This window comes from Lissotriton helveticus, chromosome 2_1 (assembly GCF_964261635.1).
Source record: "Lissotriton helveticus chromosome 2_1, aLisHel1.1, whole genome shotgun sequence".
In the NCBI taxonomy this organism is placed as follows: domain Eukaryota; kingdom Metazoa; phylum Chordata; class Amphibia; order Caudata; family Salamandridae; genus Lissotriton; species Lissotriton helveticus.
Window position 1 is genome coordinate 668,516,869 of NC_136059.1, and position 18,148 is coordinate 668,535,016.

General features: G+C 42.4%; 1 protein-coding gene across 1 annotated transcript in view; it reads left to right on the plus strand.

Annotated features, from left to right (window-relative positions):
- The window catches only part of ADGRV1 (adhesion G protein-coupled receptor V1), a 2,034,994-nt gene that overhangs the window by 160,076 nt on the left and 1,856,770 nt on the right, over positions 1 to 18,148 (plus strand). Inside the window, exon 9 of the mRNA XM_078677778.1 lies at positions 16,013 to 16,342. Within this exon, the coding sequence (XP_078533904.1) occupies positions 16,013 to 16,342 (330 nt within the window). The remainder of the gene's footprint in view (positions 1 to 16,012; positions 16,343 to 18,148) is intronic.

Consider the following 18,148-nt stretch of genomic DNA (forward strand, 5'->3'; position numbering starts at 1 on the left):
CCAAAGACAGTAAGCAACAGAATTCAACTGTAATCAAGTAATAAGCATAAACAAAGGGATAAAAATCAATTTATGATTTATTTGGACCTCCCGAATGGGTTACAATCTAAAATAATTAAAAACAACTAAAAAAACCTTTTATGAGAAGGTTGGAAATTCAAACTATTTGCACTATCTTGATTGTTTTTTATAGTGCACAGTTGTTTCGCTCCTCAATAGATTCTCTATAGAAACCCCTCAGGGATTATTTCCCTCAGTAACCTAAGGCTGCTTCTAAACACAGGGATTTTGTTTGTCAATTTAAAAAGCTAACACATTTCTCCATTTTAATTACAGTCTATCTCCGCATTTTTTCATGTCAAGGATTCTCTTAGTTAACTTATTTGCTCTCATACTTTTGTTTATCCATTGATACTTTGATTGCATCTAGCAGTTGAATACTTTTATACTGCACTGGCATGCTGGGGTCTGCCCACAGATTATTAATGAGCACATCAGGCGTTGTTGGGACAGGGATGTTCCTTGGATGGTATGCAGGCATGAGCCTATGCAATAAGTACCCGACTGCATATGAATCTGATATCCTTACTGTTAGTTTGGCCAAGCAGCATGTTAATATAGTGTGTGTGCTGAGGCCCAGGTTTGTCCATGGTAAAGCCAGTTTTGTACCAATCATACTCTTTGTAGCGGCATTAGACTGCTGTCCATGTCTTCGGTTGATCACAACGTACCGATTACTGAGGATTTATTGTTTTGGGCAGACCTGTTTTATCTGACTTAGAGGAGTGCAGCCTCCTAACTCACTAGGGTAAAGTTTCCCTGGGATGTTGTGGGTCTGCTGGAAGGTCCTGCAGTCCCTTCATTACTTTACTGGTAAACTGATCTATAAGTACTACTAGACACAGAAACTGTGGGAGAAAAAGAGAAAGGTTGTAAAGGAGAAATCCAGGGCTGGTGCTTGGTGTCTGAGACTTCTTCTGTTGCTGTGAAACTTGGATCGATCTAACAAGCTGTAAGAAACATGGGAGAAGGTCAGTGCAAACAAATCCTGTATGCATCATACAGATATCAGCTGAAACAAGGCTTACCAATTCCAGCAGTGGAAGATGCAATGATGACTCACTCTAAAGACAACCAGGAATCCAGCAGAGGCCCCTGGACACTGCTGGACACACACAGCTAAGACTTTACAAGAAAATATATTCAACAGACAACAGGCAGATTCTGTTGTTAAAGCTGAGAATCTTTCTGGGGAGAGTCTGCCCTTTTATCTGAACCTGATTACAACTTCTTGAAGGCAGATGTAAATCTCGCACATAATTGTGTCCTTGTTTTGGAAGCTCCTACCAGAGCCAATTAAGTGATTGCTCTGCTGAGTATTTAAATAGCTACTGGGCAACCAGGACTATTCAAAGAGCTGCTGTGCAATCAGGACTGATGCCTGTATAACAATTAGCCTACCTCAGGTGAGAGGACATCACCTGAAGTCCCCATAACTTGCTGGAGTAGCTCTGAGAGTGCTTGGTGCCTGGAAGCCTGTTTGCACAGAGAGAGAAGAAAAGTGCCTGGTTCAACAGGAGGACAGACAGTTCAGAAGGAGAAGCCCATCTGTTTTTCCATTGTGAGGAACACCCAAAAAAAGCAGACATATGTCCCCACCATCAAACAGTGTGACCCGACACTGCAGCTGCCGAAGTCTTCAGCTGTGGCCCGGAGTCTTCAATTGCTAAAAAGAAGACAGTTGATCACTAGCTTGCCGTTCTTCAACTTTGATGTGACCAGAGAGGCAGGTAAACCTCCATGACCTTACTCCACTGCTGAAACGCTTTGCTGTGCGAGAATGAAGGATGACCAGCAAATGGCACACAGGGCTTTCCTAGACAGGTAACATGGGCCGTGCCTGGAAGACTGAGAGACGGTCCCTTGCTCTAGAACTGCATAGTTTAAATTAAATAGTAGGCTGCCTGAACTCTTAGTATTTTATAAGACTGAGTAGACTTTCGTGCCAATTGCACTGAACCAGAGATTCTATATCTATAGTAGAGTCCTGCACCTGATATTCCCCTTAAGCACAAACATGCGTGCATGCGCCTTGACCATCTTTGAATGCTTTTTCCTAAGCTTTAGGTAAAATGATTCAAAGATAGTTGTACATGCATGTGCATGAATGGAGGCCATTTGGTAAATGAAAAAGTCTATGCAAAGTGTAGTAGTGGAGAAAAAGAAGCTCCACACCTGTAAAATACATACTCCTGTTTAATGCAGTAAAAAAAGCTCCAACCACCATCCAGAAAGCACAAGCATTACTAACAGTATATAACCTATACCACATTTATAAAAATACATTCAAAAATACAGTATATACAAGGAATACTAGAGGCCAGCCCCAGTTACCATACACACCTACTCCTAAACAACTCAAATAAGAATGAACCCCAAATAGGTAAGGGAAATTTCACAGGACTGAAGGCCTGCTGAAGATGGGTCTGGATGTTGCTGCTTCTGGACGTCGAGGTCTTCGTAGTCCTAGATTGCTAGAGGTAATGGGAACCTTTTCCAGTAGCCACATTGCTGCCGACACTACTTTATGCCTAAGTAGAAGGTGCCTTCCAAAAGGTGCCCTAAAAAGGAAGAAAAAGCCCTAAGGTAAAAAAACATCCACTATGGCTGTGACCCTTCAGGACATGTAGATGCCTTTGGCTCGTGGATGTCCAACTGAGGAGGAGGCGATCCAGCGGGAATTGAGAGGCGCTGAAGAGTTCACTGAGGAGATTAGGAAACCAGGGTAGCGGAAGAGTCGGCAGATAGGACTAACAAACTCCAGTAATTCCAAGAAAAGGTCAGAAGCAGGAATCACAATGAAGGAACAACTCAGTAATGTGACACAGTGAGTAGACCTGGTTTCCCTTTTTCTATAGAGCAAAAACAAAAAATAACCTCTGGAAACAGAGCCTCCAGTTTGGCCTGGGAGAATCTCCACAAATTGGTGCTTAATGGTGGCCATCTTCGTTTGTAAGAATATACCTTCCCAGAAGTTCTATTGAAGCATTCTAGAAGGGTGGAGACAACAGGAAGATGGAGATGCTGTTGTGCCTCCACGGTTGACCCCAGAGAGAAGACTGCAGGGCAGGGCAAGGAGACAACATCGGTGTGCCAGCTGGCATAAGGTAAGATTTAGTAAGAAGTGTGGGGCTGCCTGCACTCCTGAGGTCTCTCCTGCACCCAAGGTGTTCAAAGAGTAGCATGTTCCGTCCACCGAAGGCAGATTCTTCTAATGGCAGTGGGCAGGGAGCCTTGTGCTATAATGACGCTATAGAAAGAGGTTAATTTCTAATAAGAACTATATGATTCAGGGTCTAAATATGTCCATTTTCTAATTTCACAGAACAATTATATCATTTCGAGTGAAGAAGAATATTTTGAATCTCCACCATCTTTTTTCGAAACTTTTACTACTATTTCATCACCCACTTTTAAATCAAAGTTTTTGGTCTCTTTACATTTATGAAAGCAAGTTTTCCTTTTCTCTGGAGCAAATAGCTCTTATTATAAATCAACAGGTAGGGAGGAGGATTTCTGGTCCATTCAGATCCCCAGTATCAATATACCAAATAATCATGAAGGAGAATGGACACTTATAACTACTTAACCATTAGGTTAGATTGAATCACCCTCATAAACGCTATGTAAATTTGCGGTGTATATCTTTTTTCCGCCCCACATTAGCGTTACGGCATTGTCATCGGGTGTCCAAATACGTGCTATATGCCTGCCTCATCCAGAGGCAACCTCTGGTTATTGGTAGTAGTGTCCAGAGATAAGGGGTACCCCCAACACAAGGAGAAAAGGGAAAAAATCACAAAAAAGTTTAAAAAACACAACTTCACCATCAGTGAACTTAATTTTAATGGTGAGGTCTGGTTATTAAGAATTGGTGGGTATTAACTTGAGACCGAGTTATTGGGTCTCTTTATACCCCATTGTTAGTAAGGTCAACATGTTTCTGCTCCATTCCGTGCAGCCGGGTCTACGGAGCATTCGTCAGGACAAACAGGACAATAAACGGATAAGTTACTTACACAATTTGTGAAGTAATTAAAAAAATGTTGATTCTGACACTTAGTTTCTTAGCTTGTTCAGAATTCCTTATTTTCTGAAAAATGTTGCTTCAACAGGGAGCATGGGACTCTCTGGACCCGTGCTGGTCCAGGGGTAGAGACAGCACAAGACACGGAGACCTTCCCACGTGCTGCTCGGGTCCAGAGAGTCCCAACGCTCCCTGTTGAAGCAACATTTTTCAGAAAATAAGGAATTCTGAACAAGCTAAGAAACTAACGGTGACATGCATCAACAAAACGTTTTGCGTTTCCTTATTAGCAATTGTTAAGGAATCGCAAATAAGGAATCGCAAAACGGGATGCATCAAGAAAATAGCGATTATCTAAGAAATCGCTAAAAATCGTAGAAATAATTGCGATAACGAAATTTGCGATATCGCAATTTGCGATACCGCAAATTGCGATATCGCAAATTGCGAGGTCGTACGTTGATGCATATTGATGATGTCAGAACCAGGAACTGTTCCCTCGAAGCCTCATTCTGAAACAGGAAGTGTGCTCTGAGAGCCTCATTTTCACTCCAGGAGCACAGAGAGAGGAGGGAGCTGGTACTGGGAGCAGGAGAGGAGTGTGTCTGATTCATAAAACCTGTAAGGTACACAAAATGGGGCCTGCAGAAACTGTTGAGGACTCTCAAAGTGGCAGAAAAAGAAAACTTAAGTTTTCTGAAACAGAAATTGAAGCCCTGATTGAGGGAGTTGTACACAGCAATGAGAAGCTGTTTGGGAAGGCTTCTCCCAAGGTGCCTGAGCAGGAGAAAAGGAGAATATGGCTCATGATACAAAGCAGAGTGAACGCAATTGGGGTCACTCATCGTACCACCGACAAACTGAAAAAAAGGTGGTACGATTTGCGCAGTAGGGCCAAGGCGTGCATCGCAGAGCGCTTGAAGGAAGCACTACTAACTGGAGGAGGGACACCACCACACACCGGAAACACTCCCATGGAGGATTTGATTGAGAGCACAATCCAGAAAGAAGCTGTTGTCGGTGTGACGCATCTGGATACCTCCGGAGCAGCACACACGTCCCAAGGTAAGAGGAATGCATGTGTACATTGTCCCTATCACTGCAGTGTGAATAGTAGCTCTGCATAGCGCACACGCAAGTAGTGAAACATAAACATCACTTTCAATAGTATAGCAAGTGCATCATGGGAGATGTAGTTTGGTCAAGCAGTTCCAGTCACAGACACACATTTTAATTAAACCAATTCCAAAAGAGTAGTAACTGTGCCAAAGTATACATTTTTATTCTTGTTACAACAGTCACATAACTAAAAAGCATACATTAATGCTGTTGTGCCCTGTTTAACCTCACAGATGCAGAACATGGTGAGGCCGGGGACAATGATGTCCAGGACATCCAGCTCAGCAGCGCCTCTGAACCTGATAACACACCAGCTTCGAAAAGCATCCAATCACGTGTCCCACAATCACGTAGGACACCTGTCCAAAGTTTGGTACCCTATCCCACAGATGATGAGGCTGATGCGGCACCTCATGTCAGCAACCCACGAAGTACTACCGCCACAAGTAGATCATCCTTCAACCGGAGAGGCAATTCAAGGTTGACAAGGAGACGACGCAGAGCACGAAGGCCACAGCAGGTGGAACAGTTGAATGATGTCTGGGGTGGCTTGGAGGGACAGATGCTTCGGTCACATCGCCTGCAGGCAAAAACACTAGATTGATCAAGACCGAAATTGCCAAAATGTCAGTTAACCTAGCTGTGTTTGCCACTAGTCTCCAGGAAATGACAAGAGTAATGCATGAGGGTCAAATAGCACACAATGCACAGCATCAACAACTCATGCAGCAACTGAAAATGCAAGTGGCGTCCAATAACACACTGGCCACAGCAACAGCTATGTTGTCACGTAGAATATCAACAATGCAGACCAAAATGTCCAATGATAATAGTGATGTTGCCACAGGATTACAGCAAGTCACTAACACAGTAGAGATGGAGACTGCATCTACAAGTGGTGAAAACATCCCTGCACCAAATGTAATCAGTGAGGGTGCCTCAGGCATGATCAATACACCAATGCCAATTGTCAATGAGGCTAGACGGTCCAAACGCTGTGCCAGCACATCCACACCCCGCCTAGGGCAAGTAGATGCTGCTGCCGAGAGGCGTCTCGGTGTTAGGGGCAAGAAACGCTAGGCTCCCATGCACAAATCCTGTTGAGCTGGTGAATGAACCATTCTCACATTGTGACCTCATCACTGACTGACAAGTTTTTTAATTTATTTTGAAATAGTAAATGTTGTTGACAACAAAAGTGTGCCCAAAGTCACTTTTAAAGTGCGCCTAGGTCACATATTCTAATTATTAAAAATTACTTTGCAAACCATACTGTCTTCGTGTCATCATTACTCACCTTAAAAGTAATTTTGGGTGATCTCCATTCTGTGTCTGCGTCCTTCTGCTGCGTCAGATCCTTGTTGGGCACCATGGTGAAGGATTGGCTGGTTATCATCCTCAGAGTCACTGTCAGAAAGGTCAATTTCCAGGCCTCCCTTTGTCGCTATGTTGTGCAGCATGGCACATGTTGCCACAATTTTGCAGCATTGCTCTGGGTTGTATTTCATTGCTCCTCCTGTCTTATGTAGGCGTCTAAATCTGCTCTTTAGTAGCCCAAATGTTCTCTCTATCACATTCCTCGTTGAGATATGCGCTGCATTGAATCTTCTTTGGGCGGCTGTTGCAGGATTGAGATAGGGTGTCATGAGGTAATTGCGCAAGGCGTATGCGCTGTCGCCTACATGTGAGAAAAGAAAATATGTCAACTATGAGTTTCAGATATGCATTTGTGACAAGTTTGCAATGCTGTGTGGCACATATTTACCTAGCAAATGTCCCTCTCCAAAGTCTCCCCTTGCAAGTTGGGTCTGCATGCCACTTTGCCTGAAGATGAATGAATCATGTGCACTGCCAGGAAATTGCGCTACAATGTCTGTTATTTTGGTTTTGGCATTACACACAACCTGAATGTTGAGGGAATGGTAGCATTTCCTATTTCTATACAAATATTCCTGTGTAGCTGGGGGACATATTGCAACATGGGTGCAATCTATACATCCAATTACTTGTGGGAAGCCAGCTATCTGATAAAATTCCTGCTTAGTCTTAGCTAGGTCATGGGCTGAGGTTGGAAAACTTATATGTGCATGTATCCGGGACATCATGGCATCAAGGAACGCTTTCAAAATTCTTGATAATGCACTTTGTGAGACACCTCCGGCTACTGCAATTACTCCCTGAAAACTGCCTGATGCCAGTAGGTGTAGGCAACATAATATTTGTACGTGCGTTGGGATAGCTTGGGTCCTATGTGTCTGTCGTTGAAGAATGGGGTCCAATTCATTAATTAGATCAAGTATCATTTGTCCATTCAGCCTATATTTATCGTATATTTCGTCATCCTGCTGGCCAAGCAAAGTTATGCGCACTCTGAATATGCGTTCATTGATTCGCCTCCTTCTCTGTCGAGCACCTAGGAGCCGCATCCTCCTCGCCATTAGGGACAGACCAGCCATTTTGAGCTCTGGGGCCTTGTGTGGGTGTGTTTTATACATTTTCAGTTGGTTTGCAGGTGTTTCAGGTTAGATTTTTATTTTTACCACCTGGTTGTGTCCCTTCTTAATTTGCAAGTGCAAAATTGCGAATTTTGAGGAAATCGCTATTAGCGATTTTTTATGCATATCAATTGTGAATCCTTATTTGCGAATCGGTAAATGCGATTTGCAGATAAGGAATCGCACTTGTATTCTCAGAATATTTTTTGCTATTTCTCATTTTTAGCGAATATTTACCGATTTTCGCTAATATTTGGATGATGCATTTCTACACTGCCAATTGCGAGCGCTATTGCTCTGAAATAGCGATTCGCATCATTTGCGAATTCGCTAACGCTTGATACATGTGCCTGTAAGTGTCAGAATCAACATTTTTTTAATTACTTCACAAATTATGTAAGTAACTTATCTGTTTATTGTCCTGTTTGTCCTGACGAATGCTCCATAGACCCGGCTGGGCGGAATGGAGCAGAAACATGTTGACCTTACTAACAATGGGGTATAAAGAGACCCAATAACTCGGTCTCAAGTTAATACCCATCAATTTTTAGTAACCAGACCTCACCTTTAAAATAAAGTTCACTGATGGTGAAGTTGTGTTTTTTAGACTTTTTTGTGATTTTTTCCCTTTTCTCCTTGTGTTGGGGGTACCCCTTATCTCTGGACACTACTACCAAGAACCAAAGGTTGCCTCTGGATGAGGCAGGCATATAGCACGTATTTGGACACCTGATGACAATGCCGTAACGCTAATGTGGGGCGGAAAAAAGATATACACCGCACATTTACATAGCGTTTATGAAGGTTATTCAATCTAACCTAATGGTTAAGTAGTTACAAGTGTCCATTCTCCTTCATGATTATTTGGCAAATAGCTCTTAGTCACCAGCACTCCATCCAGAAGAGTGGAAGAAATAAACAGTTAATTTCATAAGCGAAGTGAAAGACCACCAGGTAGCATACGTTCCATTTCAATGGAATAGTGCTAAGCACAAAGTTCCTGTAGTGTTCCAATGCACTTGTTGATGTTGACGCTTGTAACAGATGAGGTCATGTAGGTGTCCAGTCCTTGACAAAGTGTAGTAATTGCGGAGAAGGCGGCTTCACACAGTAGAAAACAATATCTGGTATAATGCATAAAAGGAAGCTCCAACCACCGTCCTAAAGCACAAGTCTTACAAACAGTGCCGGACCTACAGCATATTCACAAAATCCAAATATACATTCCAATACAGAGTACACCAAAGAATGACAAGCCCACCAAGCCCAGATGCCACTAGGTTTGCACCCACTGTTACAAGTGAAAGCTATTAGTTTAGCTCACTGGAGCCAGTTGACAGAGGGTATTGATTGCCACTCAAAGGAGCAATCTCTGTTAAGGTCTCGAATCTATGCCTAACTCCTCCTCACAAAGCATCCGCTTTCGTTGATGCAGTCAGGCTTAGTCCCTTCAAACTGCAGAAACACCTCTGCTTGGTTTGTATATAAAAGAGCTGCACGTCTGGTATAGTATCTCTTTGTTTTCACTTTCTGTACCTGCAGTTTTGCTTTACATTATCAATCCTCAGATTTGGTTGAGAACTTGAATAATTTTTAGAACGAGTTAGATGCCCTTAACACTGGCAAGCATCTCCCCATAAAAAGATCATTCTCCTATTCCTGGTTTAAGATGTGTTTGTTTTCGAAAGACAGGGCGGTGCACTCAGCACCGCCTGCCAGAGTGCCAGGAAGGCATCTCGTGCACTTACATGCACAACATGGCAGGCACCGCGCGGTGCCTGCCATGTTGTGCAAGGAACTGTAGAGGAGTACCATAGGTAACCCCCATGTGCACCCCCACCCCCCAGAGTCCCTGGGGGCCCGCAAAGGGCCCCCACAAGCAATTCCCACATGCCTTTCCACCACGGAAAGGCATGTTTCCGCCCCCATAGAAATATGGCTGGTGGTGCCTAACAGACACCGCCACCATATTAAACTCTATTCCGGCTGGTCGACTTGTTGACTGGGCGGAAAAGCGACAGACGATCTTTCCGTACGCTGCGGTCCCCCCCGCCATAGTAATATGGCTGGGGGGAATGGGTGGCGGGTGGGGACGGATCTCGGGCGGATCGCCACCGCCATGCGGGCGGGGGCAATCCGCCCGAGATCCTAATCGGCCCCTTAGTGTTTAGTGGAGGAAAGATATTGTCAAAGTGTGCCCGGTCCCTAGTGGCCCCATCCTTAAATCCACTTTGGAGTACCCAGTTTCTAATTTTTAGTCTGTATAAGTGCTCTCTCTCTAGAATCTTGCACTCTAAATTAATTTCCTCAAATTTTTTTAGGGTAGCATCAGAGCAGAAATCCCAGAGTCGGAAGCATCCCTTCTGCCTCAAAATATGAAACTCGCACACCTCCATTCCTGGTATGTCGCCAGAGTTGCGAGGGGTTATCGGAATGTAGTGAGGGCTTCTCTGTGGACAGTGAAGTCCCAGACCTCTAGCATGGTTATCGTTATTAATGAGATGTAGATGAGTTGACTGCAAAACTTTAAGGGAATCTAGGGGACATCACCAGTGGAAATATAGCATGTTACTACGCTTGAAGAAGAAGAAAATTTTGTATTTGTTTATTACTAAAAATCATTACAAACAAGATTAAAAACACTTTAGGTTGTGACAGGAACATCAATTAGAACTGACTGAAATCACATCATTGTTCAACAAAACACTTATACTACTTGGTATTGATAAATAATATTAGGATACATTATAAAGTGCACTTGTGCGGTGGTTTACATCTAAGATAAGTAATTAAAGAGCGCAGATTCAATCGATCTGCTATCGCATCTTTAAAAACAAAAACTCATAAAATGGATTTTGTTGCCAATAACATCAGAGAACCTTCTAAAATGGTTTTGTATTTCGCACCACTCATAAAAATCCTTACTCTGAAGAAATGGTAAAAGCTTTCTCAAACATACTACCTACCTGACCCCCTAATTTAACGTAAAGATATATCAAAGTACCTGGATTAAAGTGCAATAGATACAATGTACCTGTGCAAAATCTTGCAACTAGCAGCAGTCATTGAGAAGCACTTGGACTAGACTTAAATTTAGCAGCAATAGTTAAAGTGCGGTTGTGCTGCATCTAACATCGAACTACTACGCATGCTATTACATCACGTTCTATTACAACACGGTTGTTACAACGACCGCGTTGTTAGAACGCGATACCTTTACATCGCAAGTCATTAGATCGACTTGCTGTAGGGGGTGGGCTGGACTTAGTAATAGTATAATTTAGTATTCCAACTCCAACTTGGGATGTAAAGGTATCGTGTACCAACAACACAGTCATTGTAACGACCATGTTGTAAATGGAACATGATGTAATGGCAGCATTGTAAACGCTGTTTCCCTTCCAGTGGTCTAGCTTCTAGATTAATAATCTATAAAGTACCATCGCTTATCTGTTTCCCATTTCAGCCATTCAATCATAAATCATGGCTGGGAGTCTTGGTAGTAGCGCAACAAGTAAGGAGTCTTTTGTTTAGCCCCCTCAAGCAAGACTTTGCCCAGATATAGGTTAAGCAGACCGTTTGCTACTGTCTAATATCTTCCCTCTTCTGGGGAAGTGGCAGGGACAGGAAGACATATAAAATCTGATTTTGCAGCATCATTTTCAGTGCAGCTATTCTTCCTATGCAAGAGAGAGAACATAGTTTTTCCAGGCTGCCAAAGTGGAGCTTGTTTGCATCTAGCAACAATTTGCAGTTTGTTCTGGTGTGGGCCAGTACGGTAGGCTCCATCGGATGCCTAGGAATCTGATGCTGCCTTGAGACTAGTAAAATTATGTTTCCTTATGTGATTCATGACAAAGAACTGCCCTCTGACTAGCACCAAACCTTCAGAGTTAGACATAGTGATTTGGAGCCCTGACACTGCCTAAAAGTTCCTCGAATAAAGGGATAAGAGCCTGGAATGAATCTGTCCAGTGAATTTGATCCTCTACCGAGGTTACATTATAGGGCTGTATTGCATTTCAATACATGGTATAGCTTTCCCCAAACTACTTTATTGAACAATGTTTCATCTTCAAGTTACTTCCTCCCAACCTTTCTTCATTGCAATATCTATAAAATCAAGGCTATTTTGGTGTTCCGGCATCAGTTTGTGCAGTCAGTTGGCTAGGACTTTATCAAAGATCTTGAAGTCTAAATTGAATAGAAAAATGTGTCTGTGAGATGGGCAGAGTGTTGGGTCCTTACATGGTTCGGGTAGCAGCATGATGCAGACTTCACTTATTCCTAAGAAAGCTCTGTTGTTTGCACTTAAATCTTTTAACGGTGCGGTTAAGATGGGAAGGAGTTTGGTAAACCTATCCGGCCTGACACCTTAAAGCACTTCAGCTGCCCAATGTCCCTCGCCTCCTCTTGGCCATGGTGATGAGCTCATCTAGAGTGATGGAGGACTATAATGAAAGTTTAGGAAGTGAAACTGAATCCGTGTATGCTGCTTGCTCTTTTTGGCAAAGTGCGACCTGCTGTATATAAAGATTGATAGTGTGTGTGAAATGCAGGACTCGATTGGGAACCCAAAGCAGCCCTGGCAATTTAATTGTATTACCCTAGGGAAATCACTGCCTGGCCTCGGCAAGCTGCAAACACATGATTCTTAGTGAGGGCTGATATTGCAGTAACAAAACCAGCCCTCACCTCTGCAAAACTTGCCCCCATCCTTATAGCTTCACGTGGAAACACCCGATGCCTGGTACGGCCAGTCCGGCCCTTGTGAAATGCCTGGAGCTTGCCATCAATCATGGTGCGTAGTGTGCCAGTTTCATCTTTAATCTCCCCAATGTGCCTGCATGTTAATGGAATCACAGCTTAAATGGCAGTAGGGTGCAAAATGTGTTCTCACTTTCATAGTATATGGGTCAATATGTAGTGAGCATGTACTTTCCTCTATCTAAATCTAGGATGCAGAGTTGGCCCCATATAGTTGTCACCCTTCTCCAAATTTTATTGAAAGGGATATTTATGTGTTTCTGTTCCTCCTTTTTCAGTGCAGAGGGTAAGTTTCCCTGGTTAGCTGAAACATGCATTTAAGTCTTGCTGCCTATTGGATAAGGGTTCCCCTATTAACTGCTATGAGGGCATCCCAAACAACGCACTTCTGCAGTACCCCTGTATTCCCAATGGTCAAGTATGCTGTTAGTTTTTCAGCCAGGACTATGGGGCCTTCCAGTAATTAATTGTTAAATCACCAAGAGCCCCAGTAATTGAGTCTCACCTTTCTCTCCCAGTTTCATGTAAGTTTCTCATGGCAATGATCAGCAAGAGTCTGGGGATTTAGCCAGCCCCATCCAAAGCATGTTTTAATCCCTTATCCAGTAGGACTAGGTCCATCCTGGCATATGTTTGATGTGCTTAAGAATAGTAGGAGCATTCTATTGTTATTGGGTATTTAGTGCACCAAGCATCCACCAAATCCCAATCATTTACCGAGGCCTGTCCTTCAGCTGATAACTCTGGGATCCCACCAGGACTTAGCTGAGATCTGTCTAGGGCAGCATTTGGTAACATATTAAAATTTCATGTGATTTTCAAGGGTTCCAAAGAGAAATGGGTAAGAATTTGCACAGTCTCTTTCAGGAATACCCTAACTGTCCACAGTTAGGGGCATACAGAGACTTAAGGCTAACTAGGCTATCCTCCCAAAGACTTTAACCTCGACCCATCTACCAGTCTAGCTGGTTTACTAGCTTGATACTTATTCTAAATAAACAGGCCTCTAGGGCTAAGGAGTATTGCTATTCCAACTCTCTTGGAGGAGACAGTCACATGGTATTGAGAAGAAAATATTCATCACCTCAATCTAGCCCTCTCCACCCTCAGGAGGTGGGTCTTCTGTAGAAGCATATATCAGTGTCAGCCACTTTGAATTCCCCCAGAATTCTATGCCATTTGGAGGGGTTATAAAGACCTTGGACATTGTAAGCTATTACTTTCAGTGATGTGCACCCACTAATAATTGTATCATACGAGTAGCATGCATAGCATTTCATTTGTCTCCCACCCAGACAAATGATATGTGATGTAAAATTGTGTGGTCAATGTATCCCTCTCCACTTAAATTCTGGCTAAGAAATATTAACAGTCAAAAGAACACGTCATATTACCAGAGTGCCTGCTCACAAGTACGGCGTATTGGCTGTGTTGATCCATCAATAGGTTATCACCCCCCTACCTGACTGCCACACCCACTACGTAGAAGAAACTATAGGGCCCAGGTACAACTGGGAGCATGATGAAGTTATATCAAGAAGAGTAGTCTTGGTTGCATACAGGGTTTTAACTTGGTTCTTAGGCTTTGCGAGTTTTATGCTGGTGGTACTTCGTCAACAACTTCTGTAGCATTTCATGACTATCTGTTAACTCGGTAAATGGATCTTCGCTGTCCCCTGGTCCTGTGCAGCTTGGTCTTTATCATCCTCTGGTGGCAGGCTCAAGATCTGCCTGGCCTCCCTGAGTGAGCCTGTGGTCAAAGAGCAATCCCCCCATAAAAAGATGTGTAAAATTATAGGTTAGTCTATTCAAGTACTATAGGTTTATTATCGGCGTTATTGTAGTGCGCCAGTAGTGGAGGTGAAGGGACCACCCAAATCAGCTTGCTTAGTGAAATCACCGTAGTTGAACAGGAAGATAATCAAAGTCCACAAAGGGGTAGCTGTGTGTTCATGTCCACAATAACACCACATTTAAGTATGAGGGGTCCCTGATTGGTTATCCTAGGGGGCCAAAGCAACAGCAAATATTCAGGTATGGGGTAGTCGGACGGCATTTGTGTGCTTTTGCGGATGGTTGAAGGGATCAACCCTGGTTACCAAGACCAAATCATTCTTCCCCCACACCACCACTTCAACTCCTGTGGCATCCAGAGAAGATCTGTTGCTCCATGCTCCATATTGGGATGCCTACAGTCATGATGAGATCACAAAGATGCAATTACATCTCGGTACCTGACAAACCACCACGTAAAGGAATGGTAACATTAGTCCCAGGCATCCATGGCGGTGTAATAATTCAGGAGGGAGGAAGCCAGCAGCATTTGAAAACCCATTCCTTTACCCCAACCAATTAGCCCCACCTCACGTCATCACTCTGGCTACGGCTCAGGAAGGCCAGATCCAGTGAAACGATTCCTATCCCATTGGTGACCACACCTTCCGCTCTGCTCTCAACAGGTGCCCCACTCTCAAGGGCCCAAACAATCCTCCATTAGAGGTGCAACCGCCACTGCAAGTTGGCAAAGTTGCAGCAGCCATGCAGCCGCCCATCCCTCAGCATGTGGCTTAGCGTCCGTTACCTCCATGCTGGGATAAACCCCTCATATCAAGTCCACATAAAAGCCATCCGCCAGTGACCTAGGATGGTTGGTGTACCATTCATGGGGATTTGATAGGATTGGCAGGGTTTTACAGGCTAGGCAGAGGAGCCCCTATTTCAAGCGGCCATCTTGGTTGGCAGCCGACCATGCCCCCCACCATCCAACCTAAAAAGAACAAACTCACCTTCAGAACTGAAAATATCAACAAACATTGAGATTGAATCAAAGTAGTGGTGGACTTCAAATCTCTCCATGCACCACTGCTCCTCTAGCCTCCTGAAAGGAATGACACATCAAACACGACTGTTCTCATAGATAAAAGCAAATAGATCAAAGCTCTCTTTCCATCCAGTTGAGTTATGCCCACATCACTGCCTCTTTAGATCCACACCTCAATCTACATCAAGTATCCCCTCAAGTCACCTGCAGTACCGTGCAGAAAATCAGCTCCCTCGTCACACCTTCTACTTGCTACTCCTCTTGCTATATTTAAGGAAAAGAATCTAAATCCAAGACCCATCCCTAATCTCAGTTTTTCTCAGGGCATCTTCTTCACCCTGAGACAAAATTCTAGTTTAAGCCTCAGCTGAAAAACTCCTCTTTTGAACCAAATGAGGCAAAAATTACAGAACCTGTAGCTAACGATCCGTTTATTGGATATAGAAAGTCATGAAGTGATTTGTCATTGTTTCTTGATAATAACCATATAGGGGGTCCTTGCAGAACATAACATATCCTCTCATTGACTATGATGTCATTAGACATTGCTTAAAATCATCGAGGTGATGCAGACTGCACATCTACTTTTCAATATGTCTAGTATTCAAACACATTTAATCCCCTGCAACGAATCCTGAAACTAATTACCTGTGTGTCCTGTAAGTTACCTATTAATGTAAATTTGCAGCATTTGCATTTAACAGAACCTTTCTTTCTTTGCAGCTTCTCTTTTACATTCAGGACAGTGATGATGTTTATGGCTTAATCAAATTTCACAGTCTAGAAGACCAAATGATTGAAAGCAGCCCAAGTGGTCGTTTTCTCTCCCTAACCTTTGCCAGACAAGGAGGGACTTTAAGAGATGTGAGGCTGACATATTTGGCATTGTATATTCCTGCTGGCGCCATAGACCCTTTGAGAGCGAGAGAGGGAGTGCTGAACGTTTCTACAAAAAACAATATTGTCTTCTCGGAAGGGAAACCTCAAATTACTGTTAAGCTGCCAATTAGAAACGATGCATTTCTGCAAAATGGCGCCCATTTTGTCGTACAGGTGAGAGACCTTTTATTTAAACATTTCATTGTCTGTTATAAAAGGAAACTTTTGATGCACTTTTTTTTTAATGTAATTTCTATATGTGCCCACCGGATAAACAAACGCTCTGTCTAGTCTGTGATTGTAGCATACACCATACCACCAGGCCTGGAAAGATATTTGCGTACCATCTCACCATGCTTTAGTTATCTGTTGTAAGGCAACTTTCAAAAGTAAATCAATTATGTGAAAATTGCTGGAAAGAATAGACCAATCCTCAGAAACGCTACCCAGGAATAAATTAATAAAATGGATTTGTGTGAGAAAAATATTATTGATTTGTTGCTAAACATGTAATTAAAAATTGTAGGTATGAGGACATTCAAACAACATGTGTTTCAAGTCCGCTGAAACAGTATTACATGTCCAGCAGGAAGAGGGGAGAGTGGATTTCATCCTATGTAAGGAGGGAGGTGTGTATAAAAACCTATTATAGATAAAAAATAAAGTCTGAGTGGTATTAGCTGCCCTTGAACTTTTTCTTATTTTAGTCCAGATTTTATTCCAAACTGAAGTAGAAAAGGTAATCTGGAAATCAATTTCCCACGAAATTCCCATATTCGTTTTAGTTCGAGTATCTGGAGGGAAGGTTATCTGTTTATATAGTTGAGATGCTAAAGGAGAGTTATTTAAAAGCAAATATCGTTTGTGAGTAGAAGATGGGTCCGTTGAGATTGATGGGAGTTGGTCATAAATCGATAGAGTGAGCGAGCTTAAGGAAGAAAATTGAGGTTTGCAGGGGTTATTTAAAGAGAAAAGTACTTGAGCGGAAGGAAAAGAAATACATTCCCATGAAAGAGTTGATAAACCTAATGAAGACCTTTAGCATGCCAAGTTTTCCCAAAAATTAATTTGTTTTTAATCTTGAGAGATATATTATACCAAATAGGAGACTGTAAAAATTATTCTTTAGGGTCTTGGTAGGAAGTAATAATAGGTTGTAAAATTTTACAAGTATTATTAAGAATAGGGAAGGATAGAAAAGGAGCTTTATGAGAAAGAGCTATGAATTCTTTAAAGTGCAATGGGAATATATATATATTTTTTAAAATTTTAGTCCATAAGGGTAGGTTGATTGCATCATCATTCCGTAACAATAAAGAAGACTGCTTGAGGAAAAAAGCTATATGATAGGAATGAAAGTCTGGAAAGTTTACTCCTCCTAAATGTTTGGGATTTTTAGGTTTATGGAGACACATACAAGCCTTCTTATTATTCCATAGGAATTTCGATAAGATCTAATAGAGTAACTTATATTGAGATTTATCTATATTTATAGGAATGTTAGAAATAAAAAAAATAAAAAAAAGTATGATGGGTACCAGCATCTTTATAGTATCTAGGCGACCACACCAAGACAAAAATAGGGGGGTCTATCGGGTTGTAAGCGAGCGAGCTTAACTTCGTATGTAGTTCCTTACAATTAAGAGGAACAGTTTCTTTAATAGATCGAGAAAACCACAAACCAAGATATTTGATTTTAATTGGATTCCAGTGGAATTGAGAGGAAGTAAAATCAGCATGAAAACATAACTTATTTAGTGGAACAATTTCACACTTGTCTGGATTCAATTTATAGCCCGAGATTGACGTAAGAAATTCCACCTCTGATAAAAATGGGTGTGCAGTCTAAATATCGAGTATTTTTTTTCGAATGGACATAATATCGACTCCAGAATATCGAGATGGCATAAATATCGAGGTAAGTATTACCGATGTATTTATTATTGATCTTCATGTATGTAAAAAAATATCGATTGAAAA